We start from the raw sequence: 16,093 nt of genomic DNA, 5'->3' as shown, positions 1-16,093 counted from the left end.
GCGCTGCCTCATTAACGACTGCAGGCCTCTGTTCTCTGTGGCGCGCTGCTGACTGTGAGTAAAGGCCTGTCCAACCTTTGGTACAGGCTTCAGAGGCTGAGAGATGTGTTTCTTTGGTTTCTCAAGGGTCTTGCAGGAGAGAGATGGGCCAGGTTGGTGTTGAAGGGGATGGTGGTTTTTTGAAAACCCCTCGAAAACTGCTCTCGGGCCTGGGGTGAACAAGCAGGGCTCACTGATACTGAGAATTAAACAGAATATCTTCAATTAGCTGAAGAAATGAAAGGATAACGTTCTGACAAATACTACCATTCAAAGTTTGCCGTCTGTAAGATTTATTTTTGAAAGAAATTCATATTAATTCAGCAAAGTAGGAGGGATTCTATGATGAACATATTTTACATTTTGAAAATATAACGTTCATTAGTGAGTTCACGTTGTAAAATGTGGTGTCACGCTCCCCCAAAATAAGTATTTTGTTAATTACATATATTTCTTTCTTCTGCTGTTTTTTTTTTATAATATGGCCAGCACAGCATTTATTGTACAACATTGAGAAACACTGGAAACATTGGCTGCAGTCATTGGGTAACATGCGTAATATAGCTGTTGTTTTTCCCTCGTGAGTAGTTTTGGTGTGTTGCCACGCAAGAGGAATGTTTCTCAGATTTCTGAAGCATTTCTCCATTGTGCAGAGGATTTGACACTTCCCGTTACTGACGGATGAAGAGCTGTATCTGCACTCACATTTGTACAGGTCTGAAGTTTTAACAAATTAAAATCATCCTGGGGATTAAGTTGCTGTAAGTATTCATTAACTCATAACATTTTCAGTTTTAAAAAGTTAAAATAATTAAATAAAAATTTAATGTAAAGTTCTCTTAAATGAAGAGCATGATTATTAAAACCTGCTTAAATATTATGTAACCTCTAAATATTATTAATAAAATGCAATTTCATGTCATTTTTTTTTTTTTTTACTATGCAATTTTGATATCACACAGTAGTCAATTCCCTATCTATTGCTGATGCTGAAGATCAGGCTTCAAGGCACCAGTTATCAGCATACCTGAGAGGCACTGCGGTGGTCCGACCATGTGTTGATCTGGACAGCGACGGAAGTCTGAAATCATCTCTGTTGCATGAGCCAGGAAGTGGGTGCACAGAACTGGAGAGCAAGCATGTCTGGACCGGAGTACAATTTCTCTGCATTGCCCACTGATGCTTTAACTCCACAGTGTTCGTGCTCAGTCCAGAAGATCCCCTCATCACACTCATATCTACACCGACATCACCAGACTGCAGCCAGCCCTTGGGGGAGCATGTGTCCACGGACAGCGATCAATCATTCATGTGCATTAAAAATACATCAGGTAACCCATTGGTCACACAAAAATTCCCTCCCGTTCTCCCTTTCCCTAGATCCATTGTCTGCTTTGCTTACAGCACAAAGAAAGGCTTGAGCATTTCTGAAATATCCTGGAACATGGGGATAAAATCTGAGGATTGTCTCCGAATCACCCGAAACTAAATAAATACCAATTTTGGCAGATAAATTGTGATTATGTAGGCCCAACCTGAATACTCAAATCCAAATACACTATATGTATATATATTTTTTTTTTTCAAAGTTATAAAAAAAAGACCATTGGAGTAGGTTTAGTTTTTTACTTCAAGACCTTTTAATTAAATGCGCTACTTAATTATTTTGAATTGTAAAGTTTACTAGCAATTTCTTAGAGAAACGTTTCTACCGTTTTCCTGTGTAATCTTAGATCTGTCTCACATAGAACTTGAAACTTTCTCTGCCAACAGACATGTTAGTAAATTATGACTAAGCAATCAAATTTATCAGTCTAAAAATACATGAATTTTATATTTTATCCTCTTTAGTGTATTGGTTAAAAAACATTGGCCAAAAAAACGTAACCCACATTTACTGCACCAAGCTTCTCAGAAGGCAGGTTTATTTTCCTCCTTGAACAATTTCCAGAAGTAGCTGTCAGACAATAGGACACAACAGTGATAAAACAAGAGAAACATAGCACCCTGACCTTAATTGATACTGGACAGCAGCCTGGGTGCTACTGGGTTACAGAGGTCTGTCTGTGTTTATAGACCTACAGAACAAGCTCTTAAGCAGTGTCCAATCAAGTTTATTTGGATATACATCAAATTGTGCTAAACCAAAATCTTAATATTTAGTAAGAACTCTAAAACATACATCAAGTCGGCTACAAGATCAAGGTTCTGCAGTTCCATGTAAAATGCAATGGTTTCATCTAAAAAAAAAAAATTCTCAAAAAACAGACATAGGGATCTTATCAGTTTATTTAAAAACTGGGTACAATGATGCATCCTGTGCTGAATTCAAGATTTCCCAAGCTGCCACATCACGTCACACTCCAACAGGACTATATAGGACAAACAGAAAGAAACGAGATACAAATTAGTTATCTAGTTGCATACATTTCTCATCTTTAATTTAAAACTAAGATTATCACCAAGTAGCCTTTTCTTATAATAAAAAAAAAAAACTAAAACTTTACCAACATGGTCAATCTTGTTAAATGATGTTCAATTATTTCACAGACCTGCAAATTATGGTCCACTGTGCAAGAACATTCAGTGCCAATAGCGCTCAATTGCTGAGAGAACAGGTTCCTTGGTTGACCTAAGAAAAAAAAAAAGTACCCCATCACACAAACATGCAAGATCATCATTTCCTTGACATATGAAAGTGTTTGGTGAATGCTTACCCATATACCAAAGTGTATGATGCTGCTTAACCTCCTTCAATCCCCCGAGGTCCCTGCAGTGAGAGAAAGGCAGTGAGGATACAGAAGTAAACCAGAATACAGAGTCCAACTTAAACTGCTTTCTGACTTACAGCAGGCTTTTATAATTAACAATAACAATATTTTGGAAAACACTGGGTGAAGGATTCAGTAGTCCATTTTAAAATGATAAACTATTTTAGTTCTCTTTCCAAAAAGGAAATTCACTCTTACATGGAAACTACTCAAGCACATAGTATTCAAGTAAATGGTTAGGTATATTGAAGTTAAACAAAGAAAGAAAAAAAAACATTTTTTTGTTTTTTATTATACAGCTGAAGAGCAAATATGACTTAATTTCATGCAGAAACACTTTGTTACAACTGCTGTACAGCTCATTAACTGACAAGGTCAATGACACTTGAACTCCATACTGACAGCACCTCAAACACAATCCCAAATTTCTAAAAGATAAGGATGTTGTGTTAAAGATCGGCCTCTCTGAGGCAGCCCGAGTCACAAGGTTAGTTCTGGCATCACACTCCATAGAGCTAAAAACTCATGGCCCATACTAGGATTATTAAAATGACAGATTGGGGCCAAGATGAATGGATCACATTGCAGATAAACAGACATGTACACACACATCCAGACGGTCAAAATGCTGATCCAGCACCCCGATCATCCACAGGAGCAGGAATACACACACAAGCTCCATTAATACAGTCGGTTCACTAGCATGGCTGTGATACACTGCTGGAGAACGAATCAATGGCATGAGCGCAAAACTTGTGTGAAGAATAAAAGATCAGAGTAGATTTGGAGAAAACACCAAATAAATGAGTCATTTCACAGAGTATTTCCCACCCCAGTCCACAAGTTTATAGAAGTTTATAAAGAGTGGAGACAGCATTACTGTGATATCCATGTTGATATGAATCAAACTCATTAGACTGCCAGGATTGAGAAGTGAGAGAAGGAGAGAGAAAGAACTATTTACACTGCCATAAATAAATTTTTGCAACAGCAAAACAACAATCGTAAGGGCTATCCAATATATTGGTTTGTTGCAGGCTAGAACAGTTGATAGACCAGGTCTAAGCACTCAAGAGTTCGGAGGGTATATGAGTGGCAAGTCTGCGGTGTTTTCAAGGAATCTAATATTCTTGCCCTTAGCAAAAAGGACTTGTCAAAACAAAACGAATAGAAAACTGATATGAACCACCCCCAAAATCAGCACATCACTGGGGTAACTGCTAAATACAGACAAATGTGATAAAAAGTGATTATTTTATTTAAAAAAATATATATTTGAAATAAATGCTGCTCTTTTAAACTTTCTATTCAAAGAATCCTGGAAAAAAAGATAACACTATAACAGTGACCTGGGGTCACATGTACTTACTGTACTTAACAGTAATAACTAGGGCTGCCCTTGACTAAATATTTTTCTGGTCAACTAGTAGTCGTTCATTTTAAGCATTAGTTGACTATTCAATTAAATTCTATTATTCACTTATTAATAAACCATATCAATCATAACAATGAGCCTTTAACTGCCTACACAGCCTAATAAGCGCTCGAGCGTATGCAGAAAAAAAAAGGCTTGCCACAGCGCACCAGCAAATATAATTATGATTGAGTTACGGAAAAAACAGCAATTACACTGCATTAACATTTTCATTTATTGTTACACTAGTGCTTTCCGTTTTCGGTTTTAGAGATGAAGTCAGCGACACATGACTCATCATCTCCCCAGTAAGCATCTGTACAGATCCGGAGTCACCAACCCGTCGATCGCGGTCGACAAGTCGTTCTTGGAAGCATTTTAAGTTGATCGCGATCACAAATAAATGTAAACAATATTTTTATTTATTATTATTTATTAATTTAAAATGCACCTTGTGTGAGCCTATTGTGTCTAGAGGAGGGAGAGGGGTATATCTGTCCAATCAAATAGTTTTCATGTGTCTGTAAAACAACTGCTTTCTTTATACTTTTCACCTGGCACCAAAGCGCGAGCCTCCGCTTTATATTAATCGAACAGCAACAGCAAAGAAATCACTCACTGTTCCGGATTAAAAAGCTTTTGTAATTTTAAGAACAATCTTTTTATACAGTCAAATATGCGATGCTGTTTTACATTTGATTACATTATTCAATTTCTGTAGCTAAAGATAAATGTAGGTCTGTAATTTGTGTGAAAATATTTTTGAAAAATTGAAGGATGACTGTTGTCAATATTTTATTTAGTATTTCCATTTTGAAGTGTTTGATTGTGTCCTTTTTTAAAAGGAAAAGTGAAATATACAAGTAATAAGTCTGTGAAAATATTTATGTTATATTACTGTTGAAAATGTTGAATTATAGTTGGCAGTTTGTATAGTCACTAGCAAATTATTTAACTATACAAATAGTATCTAACTAACAGGCAACAGGAATGTCAGAGTAGAACTTAAATTGTGGCCTTTTTTTATATAATTTTTTGCAAATGGTAGATCTTGGTTTACATTTGGACTTTGGATGTGATCTTAGGCTCGAAAAGGTTGGTGACCACTGGTATAGATCGCTTTCTTGTCTGTAAGGCAAGAATACACAAATTTTCGAAGTGACGCACTCAAGTTCACAGACCGAGATGGCAGAAAGTGCATTATATTTGCTTTCATTATTTTAAAAAATATATAGCGTTTTGTTATTCTGAGTGCACACAAATTAAGTCTTTACAGATACTAAAGATGCATTAAAGATGTCTTATCTGTATGACCAAAATTGAAGTATTTTAAGACCAAATGATCGCACTGGCGCCTCCATCTGTCATGCAGTAACAAAGCCTGCTACTGTTCGGCTTCCACACTCCGCCAGACACTTTTTCTAGGCTTACATAAGATTGAGGTGGCATGTAAAGTTGCTACACAACATACATATTTCAGATGATAAGTTTTGACTTTTTGAGGTTGATGAACATTAGTTTAGCATATGGAAGTTCAGCCCGATGGCCACATAGATCAGTCATTAACGATTTGTCAGCCACGGACTGCAGGATTTCGCCACTTCGTGTGGATTTTTTTTTTCCTGCGACTAAGTGACTAATTAAATATTGGTCGACCAAGCCTCTTCTCGTCAGCTAACGGTTAGTCGACTATTAGGTGGCAGCCCTAGTAATAACAGCAAATTATGCATAATTACAAGCAACAAACCCTAATCCTAACCCTACAGAATGTACATGTGAATATTAATCATTAGTTATTTGTATAATGAAACGGCAACAAGAGTACCTTAAAATGTAACCAAAAATGTATCACTGTTTCAACAAAAATGAAGCAGCAAAACTGTTTAACATTAAAGGGGGTCGCACACCGGACGAGAAGCGCAGCGCCGCGTCGCGTCGCGTCGCGTCTTTAAAATTCGAACACATTATTCTCTATGTGAGTACACACACCGGCGGCGCCATTCGGCGTCTGTCCGCGGCGCCCAGCTACGACTCAGAACGCTGTTCAAATTTCTGCCGCGCCACAGAGCGCCATCCGCATAGTTTTATATTAAAAAACCCAGATGTTATAAACTGAAACTGAAATTAAAGTACAGCACACTTGTTTCATTCAAATAAAACATTACAAAGTGTTTGGTTACGTTTTCAGCAGCACAGTTGCCTAGACAACAGATACAACAAAACAATAACAGACTTATTATAATAACACAGATTCTTTTCATTAATTAACGTTCAAAACTCAGCTTTTATCAATTAAAATCATATATTTAAAATAATAATAATAGATGAAGTTAAAACTCTCCCATCTTGCTGCGAAATTTAGCTCACGCATATAGAATGTGCGCGTCCAGTGTGCGATACCTCGAGTTGTCCTACATGTGGCGCGACGCGACGCGGCGCGTCTCGTCCGGTGTGCGACCGCCTTTAGAAATGTTTTTGAGCTTCAGATCAACAAATTAGAATTATTTCTGAAGGATCATGTGACACTGAAAACTGGAGTAATGACGGCTGAAAATACATTTTGAAGCAAGTAAAATAATAAAGTCCCAACCCCAAATTTTCCAGTTTCTGTATACATGAAAGCAGCGAACCAGCAATTGTGTCATAGATTTTGCTGCTTAAGCTTAAATCACGCATTATAATAATAATAATAAAAAGTTTAGAAAGCCCCACACAAGTATCATGAAATTTGAGTGCAGTTTAAAGCAAAAACTGGACTAAAAAAATACATTTCTGAACATTTGTATTCAGATTCAAGTTCTCAGGACCCTAGCCTACACCATAAACAGACCATATTTAGTTTTATCCCTGCATCTCAGTACAAGTCGTCAATAGAATGCCCCCACCTCACTAATGAGGTCTTTGGATTTTTATTAGTGTGAGGTGCTTAAATACATTGTACCTGATGAAGTAGCGATGCTGCTGCTGTCGCCAAAGACAGCTACTGTGTGGAAGATATTACACAACAGCTGAAATACACAGAGAGCGCCAAAGTACCAAACACATTTCAAATACTGCTTACAAAAACAATTTCTGCGCCATGAATCCGTTTTCAGGAGTGTGATGCCAGAACCCTGGTAGTATTTCAACACGGCTGATGAAAGTAGTACTTTATTTGCATGGAACAAGACAAGATCACTTACCTTTTCCGGTGATATGCAAGCATACCTCTTGATGCAAATAAGTCCAGGCTCAACTGTCCACTGATTTGTAGAACTAATCCTCAATGTTACCAACTGCTGGAGTCTGTTGGTAAGCTGGACACTGGCCCCTAATGCTCAGCTACAGCACCACCATTCACTCAATACACAGTACAGACAGAGACAAGCTCTTGTCACATCTGCTAAATTCTCAGGAGCCTGAAAAGGCAAGTTTCCACTGTATTCTGCCAAGGGGAAAAAGAGTCTTAACCATAGAATCTGGTCACACGATCAAAGCACATGGAAATTTTTGGTCCCAGTGTATACAGTACTACCTACATGCAGGTTGATTTTAAAAATTTGGCAAATGTTAGGTGATATATTCTTTATAAATTCCTACTAGCCTATTGAAATTTCAGAAATGAATTAAGATGTTCAAATTAAAGCAAGGTATTTTTTTTTTTACATTTACTAGCTTAAAAATGTGTCTTGAATTTTACCCTATAAAAAAATATTCCAATGGCTCTAAATGAAATGTTCAGGAAAAAAAAAAAAAAATCATAAGTACCTCATTTACAAACCCTTGCGTCACTCCAAACCCATGTGACTAAGGTAGGGTGGGGCAATATGGCCAAAAAGTTATGTCTGTATTTTTTTAACTGAATTGCCATATACATCTCGGTAGTCTCTACATTTTCTATTTGGATTAAAAATATATATTAATTTTGTTTTTCCTGCCCAATTTTGTCCAATAAAACAATGGTTACATTAAAGGCAATGAAAGTGAAAGCAGTCTACGCTTTACATTATATGCAAAAAAGGGCTAAAATGACATTACATTCTAACATTGTAACATTACAATTTGAATACAAAAATAATGCATTTTAAGGCAGAAGTAAAAGTCACTAATGTTAAAACGAAAGTAAATAATCTAGAGCACAGAATGCATTTTATTTTTGATAACCCCATTACTGCTATCTGCCATCATAAAATACACTTGTATGCTTAAAATTATATGACAATGCATATCTGTAACTCTGTATAAAGTACTTTTCTCCACAAATTTTGGGAATGTCCAATTGTTGTCAACCTATGGACTCTGAGGCAGAGAATGTTGTTTTCTGGTTTTACAGCTGCATAGAAGACAATACTACAAAAGTGGTTTAGTCCACTCATGTATACCAAAACATTCTGGATTCATTGCCTCCTTAAAATAGTGACTTGTGAATGTACTACAGCACGACTGCATAAGGCTAAACCTTGTACCATCGATGCATAGCAATGTTTATCTTCAAAAGTTTTGGACTATATAAAGGAATGGCCATAAAAGGTCAATTGTTGCCGTCTGTTGCTTCCCCTTTCCCGTTTTGTTTGTCTGAATTGGTTTTGTTTTGTTGAATTGAGAACGAAAATAAAAGTTGATCCCTAAAATTGGGATACCTCCAGATCACCGTATGCTTCGTATGCTCTTCTACATCATTCCTGTGGCATACGATGATATGGAGAGACACAGAAGAGACTGTTGACAAAGAATTGATTAAAGTCATTATTTTTGTTTTCTTCGCTTACAAAAAGTATTCTCGTTGCTTCAAAGTTACAATTGAACCACTGATGCCAGATGGACTATTCTGACGATGTCTTTCATACTTCTCTGGACTTTGAAAGTGTAAATTATTTGGCAGTCTATGGGACAGTCTCAAGCCTCCCAGTTTCCATCCAAAATATCTTAAATTGTACGCTGAAGACGAACAAAACTATTACAGGTTTAAAACAACATGGGGGCTAGTGATTAATGACAAAATGTTCATTTTGGGAAGGAGTATCCATCTAAATGTAAAGCACGTGTAATGTTTAGGACAAACTGGATTATGAACTTTTCCCTGCAGGAGCTCACTCTGTAACCTCTTCTTATTTAGATGCGCTCTTATCAAACTACTGTATATCTATACAGGCGGTATTGCCTCATACCATTTCACCTATTAAAAATATATCTTTAACTTTATATACTGCCCAGCCCTAACTAAAGGTGTGGTCATTTAAAAAAATTTTTTTTAGAGCCATCTGAATGCGATCATTTTGAGGCAACTCTGAGCAGACTATGGAAACCTAAATTGTCATATCTCAAATTTTACTACTATACTACCATTCAAATTAATTTTGTAATGCAAAGTATAATTTTATATTTAGTAAGGATGCATTAAATTGTTCCTAACTGAAGGTAAAGGACAATTTTAGAAAGATTTCAATTTCAAATAAAGGTAATTTTGAACTTCTATTAATCAAAGAATCCTGAAAAAGAATCATTATTTCCACAAAAACATTAGTTTTTACACATTAGGTAGTACAACTATTTCCTTTTTTTTTCCCCCAAGGATTGTTTCCTGAGCACTTAACAGGTTTTGGAATATACTGTTGATTTCTAAGATTTGTATGGAGCTTTTTGATGGGGCTTGGGAAATGCAGAAAAATCTGAAAAAAATCATACAGGTTTGGAATGACATGAGGGCAAGCAATTTTCACTGAGTGACATATGCCTTTAAATGTGGCCTAAAGTTGCTCGGTCCCCTCGGTGGGAAACCTACATGTACTTTACTATATTACAATTAAATATAATCTAATCGTGACAAACTATATATTGTTGGAAACGTCCAAGACTCTTAAATAGATATTTTACCAATCTTTTTTTTTGTTAAATGATGTAGGAAAAGTAATAGATTAATTTATGGCAAGAGTGCACCTCAAAAACGATACATCAAATCATAAGTTTTGACCTGTCCGAAGAAAAGTCTTCTTTGTTGCCTTTTCTCTATCACACTTTTGAAATCATCAGAAATTATATATCACTTGAAAACTTAAAATCTAAAAATTCATCCTTTGAAACCCATTTTAAAATTCAAACATTGCATTATCATAAAAATTGTACATCAAAATCATGTTACAAAATGTATTCAGTCATGAATTATAAAAATGTAGGTTTGGATCATGCACTTTCAAGTCTATGTTCAAAAATGTGAGAGACAGTTAACAGGTTATGTAATTTTTTTATTCCTCTTCAAGTGTGGATCTGGATTGAAGTGTTAAAAACTATCGTAGTAAACTGTGGAGCTAAATTAAAACAAAAACCCCATTTCCCCAACACTATCAAACAGGCACTATTAAAATGGGTTTGCCTGTAGGACTTGGCAGACTGTAAAATAATCATGCGTTGTGCACTTACCAAGCCTGGAGGTGGTGTGTTCTTGAAAATAGAGCATTCAGTAAATTATCTTTCTCTTCCTTTCTGTTTAAGTCCAAATAACTAGCTACACCTGCTTCAGGTGGGAATGAGAACACGCTTCCCATACATCCAAGGCTTTCATCAAGAAGGTCAAAATATTTTGAGAAGGCATGAAGACAGGAGGGAGACAGGAGGGGCGATTATTATTCCCATTCAATTCCTAGCCTCCTGTTAATCCAAAATGCCTTAGTCTAAACATTGAATATTTAAATATTTTGAATAATCTGACTTTTTTGGTTTTGATCTTCCCAAACCAAATTTTTTTTTTCCCCTGACAACGCATAGCAACTTGAAAGCAGTTAAATTCTCCTTTATGCTTGGAAAAGCAAGTATTATGTAATTGTGAATTTACAACTAAAAGATCCAAACAAAATCCAGTTGCCAACAACCAATGACAATCCAGAGCAGTTTTCATATGGTAAAGCACTGGTTTCTTGAAGAGAGTAGAATCTGCAATTAGATAGATTAAACTGATAAACAAGTAATTCATTCTGAATTACTACAAGATTCCTCACTAAAATCAATAATGAAGCAAAATAAATTATGGATTGCAATGCAATCTAGAAAATCTAGTCTGAAAGTTGCTCACAGAAAGGAGCACAGAATAGCACATTTAAATAAAATAACAAATCACAAATTAGCAGCTATCCTACAATTGCAGATTACATTTAGAACTATGGCCAGATTCACAAAAATCTTATTAGACTTTTGTCACTTCAAGACCTAAAGCACAGATCTATATTGAAACTATTTTCTCCAAAATGTTGGTGTAAAACTAAAGACATGACCATGAAACATTACCAACGGTTTACTTGAACACTTGCAGAGACAGGCATTTTTTGTGTGTATTTGAAGCAAAAGAGAACTGAATTCGCTATAGTGCACTGTCCAAGTGGCAACTTTATGTGCGTGTGTCAACTGTGCGTGCAATGTCAACTCAGTCAACTGACCAGAGCATTTTTCATGCTGGGCCCCAGGAATGCATCCTGTATCTGTGTGCTGTCAATAAACATCTCACCTTTGGGGATTAAAGACAAATTGAGTTTGAACTAAGTCATGGCAATTACAACTATAAGGTCATGGGCTTGTCAAGGTCAAGAGTAAGTTTCTCTAGATGAAAGTGTCTGATAAACTAATAACATAAAAAAATGCTTTTATTTTAGGTCTTGTAACCATGAATAAGTGGGTCAAATTGACTCAAATTATGTTGTTTTGGGTCAATATGACCCACTATGGTTTAAAAAAAAATATTCTAAGTTTTTAAAATAGTTTTTAGTACAGTTGTAATTGTCTTATGGTTTAATGACCATTCTTTTCAATTTCAGCTTCCAATTTTTCTTAAGTTTCATTATCAGAGTAATCTAAAGAAAAAAAGCTAACATTATTTGGAAATGTTTGTGTGAATACAAAAATGTATTCTTGTTCTATGAATCTTGTCCTCGAACTAACTACCTTTCTAAAAACAGGGTTCTTGAAAAGACATTTAGAGGATGTACTGTTAATAAAGAAATACAAATGTAATACTAACTAACTTTGGGACACAAAAGATATAAGCAGCAACAATAACTAGTAATGATGCAACACTTGTATTGATGAAGCAATATACAAAATGGTTGTTCCAAGTCAGACAAATAGGCCAACAAAGATTTGGTAAATAATAGTAGAATAGTTACATGCCAGGAGGTCATATTTTGTAGCAAATTAGTCTCACATTATTTATTATGCCCAAAAACCGACAACCCAAACCAAAGGAGGCGACATGACATGAAGTGACCAACCATGGTATGTTTTCACACATGGTTTTTAAGAGGAGATATAGCTCTAAAAACAAGATATACCATACCGGCAGGGAAAATGTTGAATCGTCTACTTGCTTCCAATTGTCTTAAAGCTCTTGAAGATTTAATTCTTCAAAACTCACAAATGATGGCAAATCCAGCAACAAGTTCTTTCTTTGTAGTTCTCACTGAAGAAGCTTGAGAACTTGTTCATTACTTCCAGGTGGACTGATAAAAAACCTAAACACCCTGACTCCTGGTAGAATGAGACTATGTAGCCTTGTATTTTGGAAAAGACATTATAGCTATTTTAAAATCATTATGCATTAGACAGCTGTTAAACAGTCCATGGGTATGCCGTTTAAAGCTGATACTAATAATGGCTAAAATCCATAACGGTTCCAAACTTGAAGATACTTCGGAAGTCACGAACCTGTTAAGGGGAAAAAAATGTATAGAAAACCAACACAATAAACAAAAATTTTTTTCAAAATTTGCATGTGAAATTACCTTTTTCCAGCTCCATTCTTCATGTCAAAATTACCTTTATTAACATAAGCCATCTGATTCAATTAAGAAAAACAACACATTGTGCTAATAATTAAAGTCATATTACACATGGCCTTCAAATTGACAAATTTTAGTAAGAAAACAATGCAGAAGAAAATCTAATTAGTAGCCATGTCACTCAAGGCAATAACAATATAGAGTTAAGATTTGAGTTTTTTTTTTTTTTTTTTTACAGAAATAAGTTATAAAATCCCAAACAATTGTAGGTCTCTCACATCATGCAAAGTGAAATGAAATTGTTAATATGTATGTGTGTGTGTGTATATATATATATATATATATATATATATATATATATATATATATATATATATATATATATATATATATATATATATATATATATATATAATTACTAGCTATAAATGCATGGTTAATCCAGTTATTTGATAACTGTCCAGTACAAATATAGAAGTCAAGCTTAATATAAAAATGCAATGTGTTTTAGTTAAGCTAACATACAATTACAGTGGAGAACCTTTATTAGCCGTTATTGTTATCTGACCTAGAATGTTTTACAAAGATATTGAAAAATATATGAATCTGTTATATTAATTGAAAGGTGTAAACTCTTTCTGAAAACTGTTATATTATAATAGTGTTATATAATGATGAGTTATATGAAGAGAATAATAAAAATAATAGCCAATTCCAAGTTTACATTTAATTGATGGTTAAGCTGTTTACAGCTTAAATATATTTATAGAAATATTACATTCTATGGTGGACCTCTCAATCACACAAAGAGGGAAACTAAAGCAATCAATTTCATTATCTTGGCATATCGAAAAATAGATTTGCTAAGTTTGTAGCATTTTGTTTCAAATGCAGGACAATGGATCCATAATCCAATTCAAACAACTGAATCCATGAGATGGTGCTGAGGATAGTACACACAACACAAATAAAAAATTTAATATTTTTTGCTTTCAAGCAGAGAGGAGTAGCAATATTTTCAACTTTTTTATTGTAGTCAAACATCTTAACTAGAAATGGTTATGCTTTTAACATTTAGAAATTAAATCACTCTAAGAAACATGTTACTTAATGAACAAGTGTGTGTGGTCTTTAACTTCAATGCAGCACTTGTTGCATAAGAACTACAGCGGGGCAATATGGACCAATGGATCTAACATTTTAATCAGGAGAACTCCATTAAAGTTCCAAGTTTCCAAGGTGTCTTTCAAGAGCGAAAATGCTGTATGCCAATTAAGTGAAATACACGTGAACAAATCTCACAGAACAGTTGAGTTAATAGCATCCCCAGGGTTCATAGCATCTTAATGGGGATCCTTAATCTTATCTTAAATGTATGGATACAACCAAGTAAATCTTTATACATTATACGTTCACTTCACCCCCCCCCCCCCCCAAAAAAATCCATTTTGTGACACTAGGGGCAACAAATACATGTGTACTTCTATCTACTGTAAAAACAGCTTTTTTTGGTATTTAATAAAAATTAACCAATAAAAAAAAAAAAAAAACTTCAAAGACCACATAAAGTTGCTTTAAATCAATAAAAAATAAAAAACACCACATGCATTTATAGTTGGCAGCAAAAAACACTTCAATCAGTCACAAAATAGCCCATCTAAAACCGCTGCTTTTTCCAGTATAAACTATATAAAAAAAGGAAACGAGAAAAATCTACATCCTAAACTAGATTAGAAGAATTCAATTTAAACAGAGCAGGGACATTTTATGTAATTTGGTAAAAAAAAAAAAAAAACTGAATAAACCATTTTTGTTGCCTCTATAGATAATCCATCATGTGGCTAACACAGTGTCCGATCTACACGCGACACCATGACACAACAACATAAATTTAATCTCAGATCTTGAAAACCAAATAAATGTTAAAACTGATAACTTGATGTGAACCAACAAGTTTATTCTATAACAAAGCTGGTATATTTGTCACTCAGTATGCACTTTTAATTATGTTAAAAAGGTTTAATATTTATGAATTAGATCATAAACTGCAGTGCACTTCTGTGCTTCTGAATGGCTGTGGTATTTGAGTGATCTGGTCACATCTGATGTGAACAGCCAAATTGCTTGTCTCTGGAATCCGGTCACTTCTGGTCAGGGCAGTGTAAGAGTTTTCAACAATTGTGATGACCGTTAACTTGTCTTCTGCAGTGTTTATTTTTATTTTTCTATAAAATTGATTACTATATTTTATGATTGAAGCTAGAACAATGTTCTAGGAAAGTTCTGGAACCAATTGGGTTCTAATGCCTGTTTCACACACACTCCCATTTCGGTGCATTTTTTTATTCATGCCCATGATAACAGGTAAGAGCATTCACACTGCACATGGATGTTGTCTGACTGCATTCCAGGAGATTATTTCCCCACAGTGTGTTTTTTTTTTCTTGCTGTGCCGCACGCGCTGAATGAAAGTGACAGAGCATTGATCACAGTGAAAATTAACATGGATTTTTTTTTTTTTTACAAACATTAAGTAATTTCTATCCTAAATGCACAAGTCTGTTGTTTCACAGTCAACATGACTTTTTGGCTAGGTCTACAGCAAAAATAATAATAAAAAAACAAAAAACAAGGACACAATAGATGGCACTCTTGGATTTAGAAAATATAATACTCTTCAAGACTGGCAGGATTGCTTATGAAGTTTTAAATTGCAAATGAAAAAAAAAAGCATGAGTTCACTGCTTCTGTTAATAAGTTTTAATTTAAAATATTTGTGATAGCCTATAACCTACTTTTGTTATGTTCAAAGGTAGTAAGCTATGTTTAAATGTCTTGCCACTTGCTCAAGCAACTTAATATATACATTTACAAGTAAAATGCATTGAATAGACTGTTTATATTTAAAGATTAACTGTACTGTGATTTTGAGATTAAAATTTTGGATAAATGCACAATGTGTCTGTGCTGCTTCTGGACTGCATATGAGCCACACACAACCGGAGTATGTAGTACTTCCAACAGGTTTGAATCACTGTTGCGGTGGTAGCTTGGTGAAAAATCCTTTTACTACCCACAGCACAAAAACTATCTACTACATGTGACATAACAAATGGCCTAATTGTGTA

General features: G+C 34.8%; 2 protein-coding genes across 2 annotated transcripts in view; both read right to left on the bottom strand.

Annotated features, from left to right (window-relative positions):
• The window catches only part of LOC127935252 (uncharacterized), a 2,405-nt gene extending 794 nt beyond the window's left edge, over positions 1-1,611 (bottom strand). The window contains exons 1-2 of the mRNA XM_052532953.1: positions 1,067-1,611; positions 1-238 (exon numbers count right to left, since the gene is read on the bottom strand). The exon at positions 1-238 is cut by the window's left edge and continues 794 nt beyond it. Coding sequence (XP_052388913.1) covers positions 1-238; positions 1,067-1,275 — 447 coding nt within the window. The 5' untranslated portion in view covers positions 1,276-1,611. The remainder of the gene's footprint in view (positions 239-1,066) is intronic.
• Positions 1,612-1,947: 336 nt separating this feature from the next.
• The window catches only part of sfpq (splicing factor proline/glutamine-rich), a 29,839-nt gene continuing 15,693 nt past the window's right edge, over positions 1,948-16,093 (bottom strand). The window contains exons 10-12 of the transcript XR_008148035.1: positions 2,757-2,809; positions 2,592-2,671; positions 1,948-2,411 (exon numbers count right to left, since the gene is read on the bottom strand). The gene's annotated coding sequence lies outside the window, so the exon portion shown is untranslated. The remainder of the gene's footprint in view (positions 2,412-2,591; positions 2,672-2,756; positions 2,810-16,093) is intronic.

Source organism: Carassius gibelio, chromosome A19 (assembly GCF_023724105.1).
Source record: "Carassius gibelio isolate Cgi1373 ecotype wild population from Czech Republic chromosome A19, carGib1.2-hapl.c, whole genome shotgun sequence".
In the NCBI taxonomy this organism is placed as follows: Eukaryota; Metazoa; Chordata; class Actinopteri; order Cypriniformes; family Cyprinidae; genus Carassius; species Carassius gibelio.
Note: the sequence above shows the minus strand (reverse complement) of the source record. Positions and strands in the feature narration are given on the sequence as shown.